The sequence below is a fragment of the Sander vitreus genome, chromosome 17 (genome assembly GCF_031162955.1).
Source record: "Sander vitreus isolate 19-12246 chromosome 17, sanVit1, whole genome shotgun sequence".
NCBI lineage: Eukaryota > Metazoa > Chordata > Actinopteri > Perciformes > Percidae > Sander > Sander vitreus.
Window position 1 is genome coordinate 23,527,342 of NC_135871.1, and position 23,690 is coordinate 23,551,031.

Genomic DNA, 23,690 nt, shown 5'->3' on the forward strand with positions numbered 1-23,690 from the left:
AAGAATTGTCCAACATATTGGATAGCGGGAGGTTCCATTAGACTGCAGGGCAGCAGCTCAGGACTCTTGCAGGGATGACCGCAGGTTTGAACGTATGATTTGATTCACTCTGTTGAAAAAAGTTTGTTTTACTGTCTTGGATGAGGGTTTATCTGTGACAGTATTTTCTTTTTAGATACAAGTCTGTGATTTTGATTATTGTGTGAAGAGAACACAACATGTTTTGGAGCTTGCATTTGTTTAAAAAAAATGGAAACACTGTTGTGCTCTGTGTGTCACCCCCATTTTTAAAACTGTTAAGCCAAGGTTTGATTGTCAAGACAAGGTGTGAGAAATGAATGAAGGCAAACTGATAGACAAGGTCATGTCTCGATTTTCTTCAGCAGAGGGCAGCATTGTTTCCTCCTCGTCTCTTGATTAACTGTACTGTGTCTCACCACCTTTTCTTTCTAGTCAATAAATGAGCTAAATGTATAGTTTTCACTAGAGATGGCCCGATAGCATTTTTGGTATCGGATCGGTGCATAAACTCCAGTACTTCCCGATACCGATACCAGCGTTTTAGGCAGTATCAGAGCCAATACCGATACTGGTATCGGTATCGGCTCATCTCTAATTTTCACTGCTGCATATTACAATACAACAGTCTTTTTATACTACAGCCACATACTGCAACAACTAATATCATTAAAGAGATCAGACCATAGAGACAATAGAAACAATTTCCCTTTCAATAGTTAGTCAAATATATACATAAAAGGATGAATTGACAAATCTAATAATACATTGGATTCAACAGAAACTTGAAAGAAGGAAACATTTCCATTCTCTATTGTGTATACACAAGCAGTGCTGCAGAAAAAAAGGAGTTAGCTGCACTCTGACAGATTCATAACGAGTGATTCAAATGTTGCTTCCCATACAAATGCAGATAAGTAAATATCACTAGCAGTTATTGGTATATACTGCTGGATAAGCCAAGGCCATATTGTCCCTGCTGGTTTTCCATCATACTTTCATCTTCATCAAACAGGTATTAAAATGCATTCTATGTGGTATTAAAAAGGTCTTTAAAAGTCTTAGGGGCGCCTGGGTAGGTCATCTGGTAGAGCAGGTGCCCATATATAGAAATTTGCTCCTCAACACGGTGGCTGCAGGTTCAACTCCAACCTGCTGCCCTTACTGCATGTCCTCCCCCTCCCCTCTCTCTCTCCCCTCATGTCCTCAGCAGTCCTATACAAATAAAGGCCTAAAATGCCCCCAAAAAAGTATTACATTTAAACTTTGCAGAAACCCTGCTCGGCCTCCGCAGCATCAATTTTGGTCATTCTTTTTGTCACGTGAACCAACTTTACGGAGACTACATAGCTGGAACACTGTTGTTGTAGCAAATCATTAAAGACAAAGAGGAACTTTTCTTCTTCCAGTAAATCATGGCATAAAGGTCTGTAAATTACAGTAAATTCAGCATGATGTTGGTCCCTGATAAAGGTTTTTTCACATTATATTTGATTTATCACTCTCTACTCGCTACTAGTTGTCGTGCACTCACAGTGTGCTTTTATTCTACTTTATAATGAATTATAATGCCTTGTTATGAGCATCACCAACTTCATGACGTGATTTTTTCATACCACAGCTAAAAAAAGTCTCTGCATATTAGTCAATTTATTATAGGTTTGCTTTTATTTTCAGAAAAAGACATTTCACATGACTTGGAGCATTTGGGAAAATACCCAGGTAAAACAAACACTCATCACCCTTTGAAAAATTCCGCCCTGGATAAAAATTAGCCTCAGAGAGTTTTCCTTAAAAATGAAGTTTGTATTTGTCATTACTTTTTTAGAAGTTTTGAGGTTTAGCATCACTGACATTTGATAGTTACCTCTGACATTTACAGGGTGACCCATTTGTCTCTCTTCTCTCTTGTAGCTGAGTTCATGTGTGTGTGTGTGTGTGTGTGTGTGTGTGTGTGTGTGTGTGTGTGTGTGTGTGTGTGTGTGTGTGTGTGTGTTTTGATGTGATGACACATATAAAGATCAGTCAACTTTCAATCATGTGTTACCTCTTGCATGAAAATTATCTGTTCAGCCGGACGTCCTGTGACGTAAAAAAACCTCTGCTTGTTCTAAGAAGAAACTCAAACTGCAGTAGTTGTAGTACAATGTATCACTCTGGGAGTGGACTTATTAGAGCTCATCACAAAATACTGTATTACCTAATGTTTAGTGTTTAAAATATGTGGGTTAGCGTTGTCACTTGTTTCCAGTTGAGATTTATTTGCTTCAGTTGCAGGTGTAGGTGAAGCATAAACGTTCAGGACAAGCATAAAAGTTTTGCCTTAGAACAAAAAGACCTTGTAAGTGCCTCTGTGATATTTACCCTTCTCTTCTGTCACGGTTTAGTAGTTTCAATTATTGTGTCCATCGAACTACTGGGCCTGAAAATATCAGTAAAAAAAAGCCTCAGTGCTTTAAGAGTGACTTGGAATCTAAAAACATTTTGTGACTGGCTTTGATTACAAAGACAGGCTGCTTGTCTGGATAACTCACTATGATGACAAGACTCCAGAAATAAAGTAAGTCTTTAATTTGCATGTCTGTGTCCAGGGGCCCATTGTCTCATAATCTGTCCATGAACAAGAGCCTGACTGATACTGACTGAGTATGTTCATGTGGAAAAAACTCTTTCAACTCGCAAACATCAATCAACTGCAAAAAATCCACTAATGTGCGCCAAATTACTTCAAATGTTCAAATTTAAAGCCACAAATGTGTTGTCTGAAGAAGAGCGACAGATGTGTTGATATACAGGAGAAAAGAGCAGCAGCTGTACACCTAACCTGTAAGAAAATGTCATGATGATGGAACTAAATGGACTATTTTGTAAAACGTCAGAGGTGCTGATGTCACTGTGGTAAGCAGCTGCTGATTACTTAGTGCTGTGGCCTTTTACTCCCATAGAGACTCAGGATCATTTATCTGCTGATTTATTGATTGATTGCTGCTGAACACAATACAAGTACACAATCAGGATGGCTGCTAATTGTAAAAGTCATTAGAGCTGGCTCCCTCGGTGTGTGTGTGTGTGTGTGTGTGTTTGTGTGAGTGGTAATAAACACGTGTTTAAGGTGAAGTTATTTCATAAAATACGAGACTATCCCCGAATCCATATCTTTCTTTTCCCCATCAACCATGCTTCTTTCTTCTTTTCTGTCACTATTATTATGTTTTTTCTGCTCATCCTTCGAAGTTCACTCTTTTTCTGCTTTTTTGCATAAATAGCTCATTTCAGCCCACGGATAGAGGATGGGGGTTATTGTAGGACAGGGCAACATCCGGACCATGTGAGCTATGTGTGTGTGTGTGTGTGTGTTTGTGTGTTTTTCAGGTTGATGATCTTGATGCACAGTGACTTCTGCATGTCATTCGGCCGTGTGTCACCAAAGTTTAACTGTAAAAAACCCTGAAACAAAGCTGTCACTTGAGCGCCTGCAGAGAAATGAAGTAGGAAGTGAATAAAGTCCTCAGACTTAGGCTGAGTAGGGAAAATGAAGCCTGGCTAGTGACTTTATGGTTTTTTTTTATCTAAAAAAGGCCAAACAAATATGCCACGTAGCCTACTGCTGTGGTGTGAGCAGGCTTGTAGCGAATGGTGGAAAGTTTACATTCTCCTTTTCAGCAACACCCACCTCAGTCTTCAAGCATTTAAGAGGGATTGTTTGGTTTTGGGGGAATTTCCCCTAGCAGTACACAGTCAGAAAACAGATTCCGTTGTAATGTCTTTTGTGATCAGTTTGAAGGAATGTTAAACAATAAGATGAGCTTAGTTTAGCAGAGTTACTGGATTTCAATGGGATAATTGTACTCTTCATTTGCATTTACTTTTGTGACAGGATAATTCCACTTTATTACAACTTGGGTCTCATTTGTAAATAAGGAGTTTAGACAATCTGACTGAATTGTTTGTGTAAAACCACTCTGACTCTCTCAGTGCTTGTATGTCTTGCCCTGTTTGACATAGATGCACCAAAACGTTAAAAAATCAATACAAATGATGACCAAAACTACTTAAATAAGACCTCTGTAATAAAAATATAAAAAAATACTTTTATCATTATAGTGCATAATTTTTTTCCAGCACAAAGATAACTATAAGTTTGATGTTTTATTTTCCTTTGTGCACAGCTCTGCAGCCTCGCCAGATGTTTGCAGTCTGGGAGAGGCATTAGTGATGTATAAGAATATAAGAATAAGGTGTTATGACCTGAAGAGGCTCATAAAGCACTTCATCCATCAGTCATCTATAGATGTATGGGTGTCTCCAGCAAGTAGTTTTCAACATAGAAGGAGGAGCAAGCAAGCAAGCAAACACACACACACACACACACACACACACACACACACACACACACACACACACACACACACACACACACACACACACACACACACACACATGCACAGTGATTGGTGTTAAAAGGCTGCAGCTCTGTCTCTGTCTCTGTCTATTTTTACTCTGTTTGGTCCATTAATATCAACAGTGATGAGAGTGAGTGACCCCTCCACAAAGCAGGCAGTAATCACAAATGTCCAGGAGAGCACGCACGCGCAGAAACACACACACACACACACACACACACACATATATATATATATATACACACATATATATATATATATATATATATATATATATATATATACAAACACAAAAATACTGTATGTATAGACAACCACAATGCTTACACAAAAACAGACATATTAACCAGTCTTTTTCAAATAATTATTATTTCCCAAGATTTTTCCTGAAGAAAATAAACACTGTAATTTGAAACAAATTATAGATGAACTTGGAATGTCCTTCAAGGAAAAGCGCAATTTAATCCAAAGTAAATTTAAGTAGTAAAGTAAATTAATCCAGTTCAATCATTTTTCATTTATTACATATTACATTCAGATTATATTGTTGTCATAATAATAACTTCCTTAGACTTTTAATCTTGTGCCACCACCAGATCAAAATTTTACTTTGTCCAATACTTTGGTTCATGAACAAATGACATTTCCATCAGCCTCACCTATACTTTACTTTAGTTTTTTTTAGTTTAGCTTAAAGTACTACTGTGGTTAAGTAGAACCCAGAGCCGTTAGCATGGCTTAGTTCTGTTTTACCACATTGATACCACACTGGTAAAACAGAACAACACTGTTTTTACCACACTGTTTTACTATCTGATTGCAAACTGTGACATCGATGTGAGCTAATGCTGAATCAGCAGTCTGTCATCCACACAGAGTGACACCTTGGCCTCTAATTATAGGATTGTCTGATATGAGTCTAGCCCTGTAGAACATTGCTTATGACATTTATGAGTCAAATATCCCCTGCCATTTTGACACTTGTAAACAAAGTGAGTCATAACAGAGAGAGTGAGCAATTACATTTTAACATAAACACTAGAATGTAGTCATTTGGAGGAGGAAACCCTGGTCGCATGAAATCTGAAAAATTGTTTGGAATTTGTTTTCATTTGTTTGTTTAATTTTCTGACTTTGTTGTAACCATGCCTTGAGATAGTAGCCTACAGGTACAAAGAGAAGTAGTATAAGGGGTTAAAAATCACACCTGAAAAAGAAAACGATAAAAGAACACTTGCAGTATTGGCTGACCAGGGTCTTTGATGCTGAATATCTAAACTGTGTTATTTAAATATTTAATTTATGTATCTACTGTTGACCTCTAATTTCTCCAGAACATTTACAGTTAGGCCTCCTTGTCTAATCTGTCTAAGGTTGGTTTACAGATGTTTAAGAAGGTGAATAGATCATAAATTAATTAACAAAATGTTCGAAACAGCAGCCTTACGTAAAAGAAAGAAAAAATACTGCAGCAATAACATGCCAGTAGGTGGTGACATCAACATGTCTATATCTGCAAGAGCTCTATCTTGTGGTATATTTGCCGCCCGCTAAACAAGAATGAGTGAGTTTGTGACACAAGCCGCGAGGTGAGTCATGTCTAAATAATTTCCTTTATTGCAGAAAAGGGCACCAAAAACTTAGCATTAGAGCCACTAATAGAAAACGCTCTCATGAACTGCATATATGCTGAATCACTATTGTGTTGGTGCAGTCAAGATAACAAACAGCAAAACAGACCTTTAGGTAAATGTCACAGATTATGACCTAAACTTTGCATTTAGGCATGTGGGGTCCAGTGAGGTTAAATCATCCTGAGATGACATGAAGCAATTAATGAGAGAAACCAAGAAAAACAATGTGTAATGTCACAAATATGTGAAGAACAGGGCAGAAGTGAAGAGTCCATTTGCACGTCTTTCATCACCTGTTTCTGGTAAAAACGTCCTCCTAAAGTGGGAGCCATTACAGAGCAGAGCTGTAGAAACTCACAGTTGGAAAACTGAGAAGTCTGGTAATGGCGTGAAACATGACATGACTGAAATGGGTACTTTCAGACCTTTAGACATCACACAACTAACCTGCAGTCCATTAGCAGTATCCAATGACATACTTTCACTAAAACTGTGAAGGCTGGCTGAATAGGAATTAAAGGTGTATTATTACACTGACTTTGAAGGCTGCAATGTGATTATATCAATACAATGTACATATTTTGAACCATGTTTATTAACACAGATGTACCACAGAAAAAAACTTTTCATTGGCGACATGGTAGTTTGGGGGTTGCTAATGTGCACAGTCAGAAATAAGGAGGGTGTAATTACAGTCAACATGATCGAATCAAAATCTGGGCTTCATCACAGCTGCTTATTACCTATTTATCATTAGCTCTGTTTGGTGTTTTCTGGATATGCTGATTGTATCAGTTGTTTTGTAACAAATCATATTGTACTGAAGCAAAGCCTGGGTTTACTGCTGACAAAATCTTTTCAGGGTAAATCTTTATATATATATATATATATATATATTTATGAAAGGCTAAAAGGCTAAATTATTTCCCAAAACAGCTGTCCAAACAAGCAAACAAGAGAAAGTAGTGCATTTGTTTCCACAGTTACCATTTTTTTCAGTCACAGATAAAAACACATTTGGTGCACTAGTGAGTATTTAGTAAGGCAGGACAGTTTATGTAGGATAGACTGTAACTAAACAATTTTCATGGGATTTGTTATAGAAATATAGATAACACCAGATGTATCCTTTAATTGGAACAGCACAGATTCAGTTTCCAACTCCATTTCTAAAGTTTTCTCCAATTGTAACTTGAAGCTGACCATAACTTTAAGCCATTTTGTTCATTTGCCTTAACCTTACCATTATCAAACCACATTTATGTCATAGCTTGTCAGTACTTTAACCTATGGAGAGAGAAAAACAATACACAAAAATAAGTCTGGACTTCTGGAGTTTCTCATCAGTAGAAATGACAACCTGACGAAATACACTGAGAGATGATACTGAGAGATGCTGGGAGGGAGAAACATCTTTGTTTCTGGTTGTTAACACTTCCTCATGTCAGTTTGTTCTGAGGAGACCACATGTAGTATTGCAATTTTGCAGCAACCACCTTCTTCTCCACTCCCCAGTTGATTTGAGCTTCCCTTTAAAGGTAGCAGGTTTGACAGCAGTTATGTCATCTGCAGACCTGCCTGAGCTAAAACATTATCACCCATTGTTTTTCACTGGTCCTGGTTCTGGTTCCTGGAAGTGCTTCAGAAAGTCTAACTGAAGGTCACACAAAATTGATTTAAAACAAGAAAATGTTTGGGAGGATAAAGGTACAAACCTGTGAACAAACTAAGCCAATATCCAACTGCTGGCAGAGTGTCACTGTCCAGGGTGCTGAAGTTCTTGTGCTGTCCATTCAGTCACACAATCCCTTTGTTGTGTTTCTTACTGCTCATTTCTTCTTCTCACTTCACATTTTCTTCTAAGAGCCCATCACAAAAAAAGTTTACTCAACAGCATGAAACAGCATGACAAATCATCAAATGGTGCAACAAATGAGAAAACTCTCGTAAAATAGATTTGAAGCATGTACGGCCTCTGCCTTTACAACCATTTCAATAGTATTATTGGTTTATATAACACTAAACTATATTCTACTATAGAAACTATAATTAGCTGACCTGGGACAGCAATGTTTGTTTTAAAACAATAAATGCATGCTGAATAAATACAATTTGAATAAATATAGCCTACATAGCAGTTGATGGGTTTGTATAATAGTGAAAATGGCATTCTCCTTTAAACGGCTACTGAACACCCAAAAATAAATTACAGTGGAGAGATTTAGTGTCTCATAATTGTTTAAAGGCTGTTTTTCACCCCAACAATGACATTTTAGAGAAAATACTTAATTCTGTAGTATGTTTTGATGCATTCGAGAAGTAAAACTGCCAAAAGCACAAATATCAACCATCTGCTTAAATTCTACATGTTATCTCTCAAAAAACCCACACTGATGAAACTCATCTCATAAAACACCAATTGTCAAACAATCAGTCAGACAAAAAGACTCTCAAAAGAGCTTTGAAAAATAAAACAATATCTTTTATTTGGTGAGTGGTGTACATCACTATATGTGCACAAGGCAGGTCTATGCTCAGTTATAATGTATTTGCTCTACATATTGAATAGTATAAAGTGATTATATGCATCTGTGTCCATTCATGTGTTCCTCTTGCTGTCAATCCTGTATCTCCTTTTTATCATTAAATGACCATATTTGATTCTCTAAAGCAATTCAGTCAGCACTTAGATCATGGCTGCACCACTGGAAAGGAATGGGACATATGATGAAACTTCCCAATGTATTGTCCCATGTGTAATAGAACAATGAATCTATGGAAAGCTTGCATCCTAATGAAACAACATCAATTTTGAGTTTTTAGTTTAATTGTAATTTTATGCAATTATTGTTCTGATAAAGGTAAATGGGCCAACTGAATTTCTATAAAGCAGTGATTCCACTGAAAGCCAATGGTGCTAGAGTTCTCTATTGAAAGATGATGGAACTATTGATTATCGAACATTAATCAGAATCCAATCATGTTTCATTTAGAGTTAATTGGACAAATGTTTCACTGAAAGCTAACGGGATAATAGTTACACTGAAAACAAAATAGATAAATGAAAACAATATCTGTTCCATTGACGTTCAACAGGTCAAATGTTCAACTGAAAGTTAATGGGATAAATTTCACTTGCATTCAATGGAACAGTTGTTCCGTAAAACTTTATTGGGAGAAATATTTCCATTGAAAGTTAATAGGACAACAGGTATCTTGAAACAAAATGTTCTATTGAAATGTATATAAATCAGTGATTTCACTGAAAGCTAATGGTGCTAGTGTCCCATTGAAGATTAACCGTACAAATACTCTATTGAAAGTTAATGGAAATATTGGTTAGTGAAAGTGAGTCAGAATTCAATCACACAGATGTTCCACAAGCGTTGGTCACTTAAAGCTAAAGAGCCACTGAATTTCAAAAGGGGTGGTTTTTCTATTGAAAGTCACTCAAATTTAATAGGGCAGTAGTCCCATTAAACACTCAGTAAAATGGTTCCATTAAAAGTTTAATCTTGAAACAAAATGTGACAAATGTTCCATTGAATTCCATTTTCCAAGTGTTCTTACTAAATGTAAATAGAGCAATGGTTCAGTTGAAGTTACAGTTTGTTCCACTTAAATTTAAGCAAGGCAGTGATACTGAAAGTCAAATGTTCTAGCGTTTCACTGAAGATAAGTTGGAAAAGTTATCCATTGAAAGTTAATGGAACATTTTTGTAAGTGAAAATTCATGAGAATTCAATCAGACGTATTTTCCATTCAAAGTTGTCTGAACAAACATTGTCCACTTAAAGCTAAAGTTACAGTAGATCCACTGAAAACCAATGGGAAAGGTACACTACTGAAAGTAAATGCTGTTCTATTGACATTCAATGGGTCAAATGTTTAACTGAACGTTGATGGGACAAATTTCACTCAACTTGAGTAGCAGTGGTTCCTTTAAAAGGTTGTTAGGAGAGAAATGGTTCTATTGAAAGTTAATGGAACAACAGAGGTCTTAGAAAGAAAGTAAATGTGGTACTTCTGTTTTATTGTTGCCAGTTGCTGTTTTCAAACGCTCATTGATCAAACTGCACATGGACACGCATGTTGCCCAGTGCTGCCTGGAGAGTCTATATAGTATAGTATATATACTGTATATATGCAGTGTAAACATGAACTGTGTGGATGAATAAATAGATAACCACATTGGAGAACACATTATCATTGGCTGATTTGACTTTTGAGTGTCCTTTGGATTAATACTGTGTTGGTTTTGGAATGAGCCGTTTCATGAAGATGACTTGAGGTTTTCACTCGAGCACAGGCCCCTCCTCAAAGTGGCTGCAAAAAAACAGGAGAGGGGAGAAAATGGACAGATAAGACAGTTAGTGATCTAGAACAACTGAAAATCCTATAGTATTAATATAGTAATATATCTCCACCACTTTATTCCCCTTCTTCTACTCGTTTATAGATTTGTTGCAAAAGTCATGCATCCTTAAATGTGTGAGTGTGAAATATTGGTCCATGCAAGCCATTTGAATGTCCACATATGTGGACATTATGTTTGTTCTGTTTAGGGTTAAAATATGAATTAGGTTTAATTGCAGTTTTATTTGGGGTTAGGGATATTCTGTATTTGTGAAGGTTAAGGTAAGGTTTAGGGGCTAGGGAATGCATTATGTCAATGAGAGCTGTGTGTGTGTGTGTGTGTGTGTGTGTGTGCGCGCGCGTGTGTGTGTGTGTGTGTGTGTGTGTGTGTGTGTTCCTACCAGATGAAAATTGTTTAGGAGGTGATCTACGTTGATGTCATCGTAGCTCTCCTGGAAGTTGTTGGGTTCGTCCCTGGACTCCTCCAGGTCGCTGTTTCCAGGATCTTCTAGGCTGTGCGTAAAAAGTCAATAAATATGAATAGTTTTATCGTGTCAGATTTTTTTAAATACAGTTTGACTTAAATATGAAGGTATGGTGTTGTCAGCAATGCCAAAGATTCATTCAACTTTTTTCAGGTGCTTTCAATAAGACATAATATTATTTATGTTACCGTCATCTTCAGGGAGAGAATGACACAGAGATGTATAGGTTAATGTAGGGAGGACTGATGCCTACCTTCTCTTTCCTGTTAAGACTGAATTCAGGTACTTCTTGACGGCCATCTGTTTGCGGAAGCGGCTGTAGTTGTCTGTAAAAATGGCGTCTGAGTGGCGCTTTACTGGCTCCTCCATCAGCTCGTCACTGGAGAGAAAAGAGACCATGAAAGAAACAAAGAGAATAATGAAAGTGTTAGAGCATCACCACAGTTCAGAGAGCAGCAGGTTCCAATGCAAAGTCAGTGCAGTTATTCATGGTGTCTTTATTCTCTGTGTGTGTGTGTGTGTGTGTGTGTGTGTGTGTGTGTGTGTGTGTGTGTGTGTGTGTGTGTGTGTGTGTGTGTGTGTGTGTGTGTGAATCCCTCCTGGCTGTATAACAAACGTGTAATGAAGCGGTAATGGCATAAATTAACCTTTAAAAATGTTTAGTCAATTACAAAATGCATCATCAAGCAGGTCGGGTCTTTTCATTGTAAATGTCAGTCGGTCCTCTGTTGTTCAACTGTCAACATTTCAAAAAAAAAATCACCTCTCTCTACATGAAATAATGAAATAAGATATATATTTTTGCTAAAGGTTTCCCCTGACGTAAAAGTTGGAAAATGTGGTTTTGACAAGAAATATCAAAACCTTTCATCAACTTCATTTGTATTTCACTTGTTTCTATAACTAAAGGAATTTAAGGATGCCGTTAATGTAATTTATCACAAACTTCATTAACTTTATGACTATTTTTCAAGCGCATTTCAGAACTGTGCTATGATTAGAAATAAGCAGACTAGAATTGAATAGGTTAACTTCTGTATAAAGACAAACCCTGATATTTTCTCCATTTACACCATTCAAATGGACAGTTTGTTATACTCTAAGGATAAATCCTTTTAAGCTGACATGCTGGAACTTCAGACTTCCACATACATTTACATCTTATCTACACTTATTTTCTACTTTTTTACTTTCAAGTTTTGAACTGTAAACTCTCTGGCTTAGGTTGTTAAAGTGATGAGGACAAGACATATTGGTCTCATGGTTCCTTTTTTAAATACGTGTGCATCAGGAAGAGGCTGATGCTGGCTTTCCCCCTTTTTCTATTATCACAAATAGAAATATTTTTTTTATACATTTGAAAGCAGGTTTAAAAAAAAAAAAAAAACTTTTGATCTCTGGTTTTCAATTCCGTCCAGGTTTGACAGGTTAACACAACAGATTATGAAGCCTTCAGACCTGGTTTTGGCTATGTCTTGACTTATAAAAAGCTGTCAAGTGAAAAGGTGTTTGAAATAGTCTTTAAACTCGTATTAAAACCCAAATTACAATTTGGGGCGACTATGACAAATGAGCTACTAAATAAAAGCGAAATTCAGCCTCGTGCTCTGCCGGCCAGCTCTCTGGTTTCCGGACTGTGTGGACAGGGAGGTCACCTACCTGACCCGTTTTCCGATCAGTGACTCCAGGTACCTCCGCGCAGAAAGCTGTCCGAGGAGTTTGCTGTATCCGCTGGTGAACAAACCGTCTGCGTGTCTCGTCGGTCTGCACAGCACCAAAGAACAGTTAAAACGAAGTTACACTTGATACATAAAAACACCAAATAAGGCTAGAATAATGTCGAATAGACGCGCACAATCTTCAATTCGGAAGGTATTGCAATAGGCTAATGGTGGGCATCGCGTTTGATGTTACGGTGAATAAACCTGAGCAGGAGTCCGGAGACAAACATGCTCAAATTACATCCACAGGTCTAATCATACAGCGCTGGATTGTTTCCCCTTTTAGCAGTTTTAGATGAAAAGAATACAAGTTTCTCTCACCTCATGGATGTGTATGGCAGACTCATAGTCCGGGAGTACAGCACACTGCACAGGGCTATTAGGAACAGCAGCTGGGGGCCGGTCCGTTGTAACATCGCTTTACACCTGAGGATGGAAACGACAATGGGTTATTCTCCCTCTAACCCGAACACAATGCGGAGGTCTTTTCCCACCAGTTTACCGGGATCATGTAGGTTACTATATCTTCTACTCATTAAAACGTAGGTTTTATTAATCATCTTAAACTTACGGGGAACAGTCAAGTCGTTAACAAGTAGTTAATTGCTCGGGGCAAATAATAAATAGAAGAGTACCTTAGCCACGAAGACCCGTTTGGACATTGATCTTTAATAAACCGCTCATGTAGGCTAATGGTGAGAAACAGAAAGCAGCAGAACCCAATGCGTAATTACGCACGGCTGGCAAGGACAAAACCTATTTTTACATACCAGAGACGCTCTGTTGCCCCTCAAGAGACCAGAAACCAAATTTAATATGTTGAGCTTCTACCCACAGAAACGTCCCATTCCTCAAATGAGTTCACTGCCGCTTTCCATTTACCAAAAAAAAATAATAATCAGGGTACACTTAACTGTGGAAATGTTTAAAAAAAAATCTCAAGTGTGCTTTTTCAGACTACGCCTATTAGAGATCATACAAAACAGTTTGGATTTTCGTCTTTGACTGATTCAACTCTCTGACTCTCAGTGCAGTCCTTGCCAACTGGAAATGTGTGGATGTGTTTAGCCACGACGAACTGCTAGGATATATTAATCTTTGACAAAGTCCTCGGTTGAAGGTGACTTGACAGAGAGAAGACAAATATCTTAGCGGAATCCATTGCGTAATTACGCACAACGCCGACACCAGCAAGCAGTAAACATCTTATTACAGCGCGGGGACGCTGCAATTCTGTTGCCACCATAGACCACAACCCACATTTAATGTGTCGAGCTGCTGCTTACATTACAAATGGGAATTTATTCGACGTAAAACTCAATATTCGGTCATGTGGAAAGACTTATCCCAAACCTGGCTGGAGCGTGCAAAAATAACAAAATCACCATCATCAAGTTCAAAATGACCAAACACGGAGACCGCAGAGAACGCACCATGTAAAGAAACTGTAAAATAATTTATATGTAAATATAAAATCTTACATGTGGTCTAGAGAAAGTTGCCTGCTTTTTGTTCTGTCCGCTGCGCTGTCCAAAGTCCTGATCTCGAGCCGCTGTTGTATCTCCACTCCGTTGACCCGATGTTTCTTGACTCTCTTTCTGTTCGCCTTCAGCTCTGCTCCCGTTTTATACACCTGGATGTTTCCCATGGAGCACGAGGGGGCATCAGATTCGATCAGGGCCCTAGACGTCAGTTCGCTGCTTCCGTCATCATGGTTTTTGCTCATGGTCGGAACCAAACAGGCCTATGGTGAAATTAGTGGGACGTTTTTTTTTTTCTTCTTCTAATTAATCGTAGGAAGTTTTACGCCAGGGTTGATGGCTTTGACTCATCTGATTATTTCCCCTGGGCTCTTCTCCAATCACAGTGCAGGTCAGCTGCTGCAGGAAACCAGCAAGGGTCCTCGAAAGATCTGAGAAGTTAAACTCAAGAGTCAGTCAAGGGTCACTCAACAGAATTGGTAAAATAGGCTAAACTGAAAGTGTAAAGCCTCAACATGTCTACAATGTATGTAGATTTAAAGAAAAAATCCTCTACATAAAGGTTGTTTCTTCAGAGATGATGACTCTCTTTTACAGATGTCTCATTGAAATCTGTTTTAACCTTGTGTATTATGTTGGTATATATTATGCTTGGTTTGGAAATCTAAATCTGTCCAATAAGAATAGACTTGGAAGTCTTGTTGAAATGTCCATCAAGATTTCAGGGAGGTGTTGGGCCTAGCTCTTGGACATTTATAACAGGCAGGTCCTTAGAAGGGCTACTGCGATATTGGACTGCCAGGACCATCCACTCCTGAAGGAACTAGCTTGCCCTTAGGATGTCGTTTCAGGGCACACATTAGGAGAACTAAGAGATGCCAGGTCTCCTTCATTCTAAGTGCTATTGGTATGCTTGTAATTGCAAATAGCACTCTGACTGCATTCCTTGAACCCTTGCACACTTGCACACCTTCACATTTGCCCTCTTGTACATGTGTACTTGGTATTGGCTCTGTGATTTATTGTGTTGATGTGTCATAGATGTTGTTTTTTTATATTCTGTTTTTATGTGAAGCATGGCTTCAAAACATCCAGATCAGATCCTTGAACCGTTAACCTTCTTCACTGCCAAAATGCTTTCCAGTTCCTTAAACAAAGTCGTCACTCAGAGTAGATGTAACTGTGTGTACATGTAACAGTCACCACTGTGCCTTGTTTTAGCCTACACCTAGAGACCATTTACACCTTTTCAGTCTCAAAGTAAATCAGCTTTCCATCTTTCCAGTCGACGTTTGACTGGAGATAAGTTGTAACCGAAACATCAGTGTAAAATTTGCAAGTAATCACTTAGAAATATATTGCTGTTTATGTCACATTTGAAACACTAAATATCAGTAAAAAAAAAAATCCCCTAACGAAGAACCAAGACTTTGATGAACACTTCTGCCAACTAATGGATATTTGTTAACATTTGATGTGTTTTATACAGTTTTCATTGGCCTCGAGTTATCAGAGACATTGGACATATGTGGTAGAATGTTATTGTCTTAAAATATATACATACATGAAAAAAATATAGAGATTTGTCAGATTTGTGCTTATTTCTTTCTCCAGTTTTATAAGGCCGAACAAAGGTTATCACAGGCCAACCTGAGCATATGGACTTCACTGTGTAATGGCCCTGATTCTTGTCATGAAAATACAAAGTTAAGGACTGAATGAGATGTGTTTCCAACCATAATTTTGCCCTGTCATGACACAAATATTTAATTATCCATCAATGTTATCAAAATCCTACTACAGCCATTAATATCAATTTGTTTATATCCACAGCAGTAAACGCTGAGCACCACAGACAGTGCTGAATAAAAACACAAGGACGTTGCAGATTATTACACTTTAGGTAAATACATCATTTTAGAGGATGTTACTGACAAGGTTTTCTATTTCAGGTTGTGCTGGGCTTTTACAAAAGAACACCACACAGGACTGAAGTGTTTCTAAATCCACCCACAGTGTCCCTGATGATTCTGATTTGCTCTGCTGGAATGGCACAGTGAATTAGCCATGACGTCAGTCGGCACTCCATCCATCCATCCATCCATTCATCCATCCATCCATCCATCCATCCATTCATCCATCCATCCATCCATCCATCCATCCATCCATCCATCCATTCATCCATCCATTCATCCATCCATTCATCCATTCATCCATCCAGAACAAAGAGATACTAGTGGTGTAAAAATAAACAGATAAATAGATTAAAAGATCAACAGTTATCAACTTTAAATTATGTTACATTATGAAATATGTAAACATACAGGCAACAGTTGTAATATTTCCATAAGTATCACGAATGGATACTATTTTGTCTATACTGCATATTCATTATTTTGACAATTTGTATGCAACAAAAAAAGTATTCACTACAGCCTTTTTTGTGTTTCCCGTATTAGTATCTCTAATGACGTCTCCCTCTGTGTCAATGGTATCCTGAGTTTTGTCATTTTAATGATAAGTCTATAATAATTGGAGAAGAAGAGGGGCTGATGGTTGGGTTTTGGTTGGAAAAGAAACACCCAAATGGCACAAGAAGTATCCCAAATTACCAAAAGCCGTCCAAAAACATTTTTGCCTGCCCAATCAAATTAGGGGCGGACAACACAATGTATAGGTTTTTGTCCCCAAGTGGCAAACAATCAATTCAGTCAATTAATGCAATGTTAATAGTTTCATGTATTGTCCATTTCAGATACATTCATTATTCATTTCTAAACCTGATGTGGCATTTACTAGAGACTTTATAGAGTAAAATGCAACACAGATTTAGTTTGGTTTGGATTTTACATTTTGTGCTTACCATTGGCCGTCAACTTTAAAGGGTCAGCTCACTCAAATCACAAACAAAAAAACAACAGATTTTTGGTACAATGGATGTGAGTTACATTTTTGTGTTCACAGTAATGGAAATCATATTTGAAAACTTAAAAAAGTAATTTGAAATATATGATGAAAAATATAAAAAAAGGTCTTCTGAAAAATATGATTCAGTTTTGCTTGCATTTGTTGTTGCGTACCTGATGATGATCACACATTTTATTTCGCCACGACGTCATGACAACAGCATCTCTGTCCTTCCCGGGTCTTTGATATCTCCTCCCAGTCAGCAGATGACCTCCCCTCTACTCCCCCTCCTCCCTCTCCTTAACCATGATGGCACCATCTGAACCCTAATGTGATCAGTCCAGAGAGAAAGTAGATTACGCAGAAGTCCATGGGAGAAGGAGCTGGTCTAATTGACAGCAGTGATTGGACACAGATCCCTGCAGGAAGAGGAAGCTGATGGAGGAAACATCAGCGTTATTATGTTGATGGAATGTAGGAAGATAACGTTCCTATAGACGAGTAACAGGCCGCCTTAACTCTGTATGCAGGACGACACAGAGAACAAGAAAATAGAACGTCTTTACTCAACAGGTTCTATACTTCTATACCTAGCTTGTCATGGCTGGATTAGGGGTCAATGGGTCAGAAAAAAGGCCCATTAGTCCCCCACTATTCCCCCATTCCTTCTGTTCTCTGTGCATTGTGTATTTACCCGGTCACCTGCAAGCAGTGGTGAAATGTAACTAAATACATTTACTCAAGTACTTTACTTAAGTACAAATTCGAGATACTTTATGCAACTTTATACTTCTACTCTACTTCATCTCAGAGGAAAATGTTGTATTTTTTTACTCCAAAACATTTAACTGCCTGCTTTAGATACTTTTCAGACTACACTTTTTCATACACTTTTTTTTCCACTATCCAAATTTGGTGAATGTACATGTTTGTGATAAACTGAAGGATGAGGTGTTCCTTTATCTGTTGAAAAAAATCTCCTACTTCTTTACCTAAATAAAGTCGTTAAAAAGTCTCTTGGATCAGCTGGAATATGCATCGTCACAAAACTGAAAACAGGGCTGTTTTTCTGACACTGTGAAAAGTTGACTTTTTAGAGATACGCGGTTCTCACAGGACAGTGACGCTACAAACATATGATGATCTCATAGAATGGGATGCATTGCTGTAGATTAAACTCTCCAAAAGTATATACAGAAGTTAAAATGTAGCTCAACCTTAAACATCTATTGCAGTAAAATGCAAACATTAATGCAGCAGTAATATGAATCCAGAAACATCATATATAATAGTAAAACACTGATAGGGAACATTTTATTGCAGAATGGGTACTTTTGATACTTTAAGTAGCCTAAATTATGCACATAATACTTATATACTTTTACTAGTACTGTAGTGGAGTATTGTCACAGTGTGGTATTGGTATTTTTACTTAAGTAAAGGATCTAAATACTCCACTGACTGCAAGTGCCACACCATCATGTACAGTTTGTAGTATGTGTGGAATGAAATAGATGACATCTCTGGTTCTGCTGCATCAATTTTGATCCTTTTTACACAACTGTCCATCATGAGTCTGTAAATCAGTGGAGTACTCTTTAAAGGTCAGACAATATTGTGATTTAGTGGTGCAAAAATTACAAACCAATTTGCATTTAGTGACTACTACTACAATGGCTACTACCTGTAATACTACTGCTTCTACTACTACAACTATTTTAGTAACGCTATTCATACAACGAGTACTACTGCTGTTGTACTATTATTAGTGATTTATCTTAAGGTCGCTAAAGACTAAGTCTGTATTAGAAAAATAAAATGTGGTGGAGATCACCAGCGGAATCTACTTTTAGGTCCAAATGGTGCAAACACTTTGCATCACGACTCTCTCACCAGTCAGTGTGATGAGGGGAATCCCCTGGCTTGCTGAGTGCCTCCTCTGCACCACATTATCCAATTAGCAAACTGACTATGATGGCAGATTACAGCTGGCAGCCTGACGAGACTCACTGGGGTCTCTCTCCCTCTCTTATGTATGTATGTGACATGTGGAGATATGGAAGGATAGAAAGAGTGTGAAAGAAAGACTGTATCAAAGACAGAAACCAAGGCAGAGACAAACAGAAATAAAAATAAAAACAGGATTTAAATGAAATTAGTATAATAATAATAATATAAATACAAGCAAGTTGTTTAAATGAAAGCTATTATTTACAGGCTGAGCTTGCGAAAGGCTACAGACGCCAAACATACAATAATATACACGCACCGAGCGAAAAAATCAGCAAAATGAGACTCTGATGTGGTGTAAATGTTAAATTCATTTGTTTTGCAGTAGGACGCTTGAACTACAGAATATAAAAACTGGCCAAGGGAGCAACTGTGCAGAGAGTACAAAAGTTCAACATTCACAATAAAAAAAGACTGCTTGTCTTCAAGCATTTTAAAGTTATGTTGAATACTAAAATTATTGCTGAGCTGAAATGCTGCATGTCTAATTGGATTAAGAAGAAGTATTCTTGTTGACCTGGTTGCAAATTTTCTCAAGATACTTTTGCACAAGTACGTGCAAATGATAACAATTTTATATTTTCGAACCATAATATATAAAGTTGCACTTTGAGTCTTGCCTGGAGCTGCTACCAATCCTCTATACATAGAAACTGAGCTGATATTACAGTTTACATGCATCCAGAGACATGAAAATAGTATAATAGTTAAAGCTGTCAATGGCTCAAAGCTGGACCCAGAGAGCGCATTATCTATCACTACCACTAACAAAGCTTGATGGTCCTCTAAAAGTGTTATTTTACTCACATTTAAATGTTTGGAACTCTTTAATCTGGATCAAGATCTGTATCACAATACACAGTAATAGACAACCACATTCATATACATGCTGCAGTTCATAAGAAAAAAGTAGAAATTTACGATTAAGATGTCCTTTAAAAACAGGATTAAAATATCACCTTGTTAAAAAAAAAAGTAATGTAACAGTATGATAAATACAATCTCATTGGCACAAAACAACAATAGGCCTAAATTTGTTTTTCATCCTGAATCTCAACATTGCCTCGCCTTTCATGTCCAAGACTGACACGAAATGTGTGAATGCTTTCTATTGTATGTACATATTTAACACATACAATTGCTGATGCATGTAGTGTGAACAGTGATAACCATTAGCAAAGTTAACTAAAAATCGTATATGCTTGTGTGCGTGTGATGGAGATCAATTCATGCTAAGAAATACTATAAAAAGAAAGTTAAAAAAAACATATCGAAAATGCATCACTGTGTGTTAAAATATGAGGAACTTCTCTGTATGAAGGAAGTGACCATCATACTAATCGTGTTTGTGCAGTGACGACTGTATCAAGACATCCCTCCGCAGAAAAAAATGACAGGCCTTTACACTCATCTGAAATGTCGTCATAGGTGCCAGTGTCAAACAGGTTTCCGTCTCCCATGTGGGAAGACGCTTCTGCTCCTGGCTCAGTGAGGACCCAGTTGGGTTTGGTGATGGATTGCCATCCACAACCAGAGCAGATTACTCTGATAAATTACAGCTAAACTCCCCTGATGGCTAAACCTGGTTTACTGCAGCAGGAGACAGGCTGCATTCAGAGCTGAAAACGGAGACAATGGGTCAACACAGCCGGATGAAATCTGGGAAATGAGCGTCATTAACACTGTAATGCAAATAATGTGTTTACGACACAAATGTGTTAACATAACTTTCTCCCAGATGAACAGTATGATAGCCTTTACTGGACATAAATGCCATTTTTACCATTTTAGCTAGGTTTGGGCAAGTAACAACTGCGGTTAAGTGTTAAGTGTATTGTTGTATTTGTTATCTTAGAAAAACGCTAAAACAATTGTATCAAAGTCAAAAGAACAATTCATCATTTTAACGTACGGAGCTGCAGTGAGGCTATGGTTAGCTTAACTTAGCATAAAGACTGGAAGCAGTAGGAAATCAGCTAGCTCTCTAAAGCAGAGTGAGTAATGCAATATGAGCAGTATGGGAATGTAAATGGACTGTTCTTATATAGAACTACTCAAAGTGCTTCAACATAGTACAGGAACCATTCACACACTGTGGCTGAGGACAATGCCGTACAAGGTGCCACCTGCTCATCAGATAAACATTCACACACACTCCAATGGCGCAGCATCGGGGGCAACTTGGGGTTCAGTGTCTTTCCTGGACTGCAGGGCCAGGGATCTAACCACCAACCTTCCGATTGGCAGGCAACCGCTCTACCACTGATCCACAGCCGACCTGAAGAAGAACACACACCTCACGTTATTCCAACTTGAGAATGTTAATGCATTATTCCAAGATGGTTAACCCCACAGTTAACCTTGTGGTCACACCATATGAATAGCCTTCTTAAATTAGCTTCTTGCTGTGTTACATATTTGTAGCAGTTTGCAAACAAGTGAAACCAAACCAAACACACTTAGAGTATTTAGCTCATTTTAAATTAGCTGAATTGATTGAGCATTTATTTTATTCAGATGCAACTGCAAGTGATGGTGGCTTCACAGCCATGTGATATGAGACAGAGATATTTAAAAACGTCAGGGAGAGTAGGTCTAATAATAAAAAGAAATAGCAGGAATAGCAAAGCAGTTTCGGTTTATGTACGCATTAAACAAACAAGATCAATTTTGTTGTTTTTTGTTGCACACTTAGCGGTGTATTTTTGTTTCTCCATGTGCTGCTGGTTTTAGTGTCGTTTTTTCTTATCTGGCTCTCAGAGAGAAAGCAGATAAGTGTATTTCCCCAGATGTTGAACTATTCTTTATAAAGGTTAGCAAAATATACTTTCCTCACAATAACTAATTCTTACACACAATCCTGCAGGAGTCCATGCTTCCATGGTTTTAGTATTTAGCTATATTTCATTTCAAACAAACACAGCAACACACACAAATAGGGACTCATCTTTTTTACTAATTCCATTTTTCACACACACACACACACACACACACACACACACACACACACACACACACACACACACACACACACACACACACACACACACACACACACACACACACACACACACACACACACCAACACAATCCACACACTCATCAGAGCCTGGCTCCCTGGAGGTTCCTTTAATGGAGGCCTTGTTATTGGTGTGCGGCCTCCAGTACAGCTGAACAGATCAATTAGGCGACCAGAGCTCTTCATTGCATCCTAAATGAACTAAATACATAAATACATTTGGCCTGGATTCAGCCCCTTGGCAGACATTACGTACAGAAATGTCATCTAGAAACTTTAATTAGCGCATAACACAGTCAAATACACAGTCACATTTCAATCATTAGCTCTCATTAACCAGCAAAAACCTTACCCACAATGCACTTGGGTCCGGCTCTCATGGGGACCAATCACATTACGTTGCTCTCTCTGTTCGGGGAAACAACGTCATCCGACACTGGATGATATCTATCTATCGATCGATCGATCTATCTATCTATCTATCTATCTATCTATCTATCTATCTATCTATCTATCTATCTATCTATCTATCTGTCTATAATAATAATAATAATAATAATAATAATAATAATAAATTTTATTTGTAACACACTTTATAAGCAAATCTCAAAGTGCTATCTATCTATCTATCTATTTAGCTATCTATCTATCTAGCTATCTATCTATATATCTATCTATCTATATATCTATCTATCTAGCTATCTAGCTATCTATGTATCTATCTATTTAGCTATCTATCTATCTATCTATCTATCTATCTATCTATCTAGCTATCTATGTTTCTATCTATCTATCTATCTATCTAGCTATCTATCTGTCTATCTAGCTATCTATCGAGTATCATGTCCGATGTGTCACCTGAAAGCTCTTTCTAGGGTAAGGGAAGGTGTCATAGCGTCAAACCAGAGTAAAGTCTTCATGAATGCTCACACTTCTTTCACTGCAGACATTTTAACTCATCAAACTGGTGCAAGTAATACTGTAACATAATACATAATGGCTGCATTCCATTTAGGTGGTGCCCTGCTATTGTGCATGCTGGGTCACCAGCACACCTGACTATAACAGAGCCATCATTAGCTGCAGCTGTGCCTTTCTGCTATGACATGTCAAAATGTCTTGAGAGAGGTCTTTTCCTAGTGGAATAAACTATGGACTGCATGTTACAAAAATCATCGTAGTAAGTTTTTTCCTTAGTTCCCAAAGATAATCTCAACAAATAAAGTAAGGTTTAGTGCATTTTTGAACCAATGACTGATGATGTATTTAATCCCAAATTTGTGAGGCTGATGCTTTCTCTGTTGACACTGTGGTAGAGGTGTTGATTCAACTTTGTGGTCATTTTCGTAAATATACATTAATTAGTGGATGTGCTGTTTTGGATTGCATTTTATTGACTCTACTCCCCTCTCACTTATCTCTCCTCTACATGTTACATATGTTTTACAGATTGCACTGGAAACAGTCCAGCTGCAATTTTTGTGTTGTACTCTTATGTTTGTTTTGATGACTACCTTTGCACTACCCAACCTTACGCCAGTCCCACTACTCCTCTTTTCTTTAGACTTCAACTTTACAGTCACATTGCACATGCACATACTGTGTGTATATACATACAGTAAGCATTGAATATTTCCTTCAGTAAATGTAGTTTTT

The 23,690-nt window shown here is 37.7% G+C and overlaps 1 protein-coding gene across 1 annotated transcript; it reads right to left on the reverse strand.

Annotated features, from left to right (window-relative positions):
• Positions 1-10,372: 10,372 nt before the first annotated feature.
• Positions 10,373-13,033, reverse strand: vip (vasoactive intestinal peptide). The gene is made up of 5 exons (XM_078273770.1): positions 12,939-13,033; positions 12,556-12,660; positions 11,150-11,275; positions 10,813-10,924; positions 10,373-10,381 (listed from the first exon to the last, which is right to left on the reverse strand). Exons 1-5 carry the CDS (start codon positions 13,031-13,033, stop codon positions 10,373-10,375), a joined length of 447 nt encoding a protein of 148 aa, XP_078129896.1.
• Between the last annotated feature and the right edge of the window lie 10,657 nt (positions 13,034-23,690).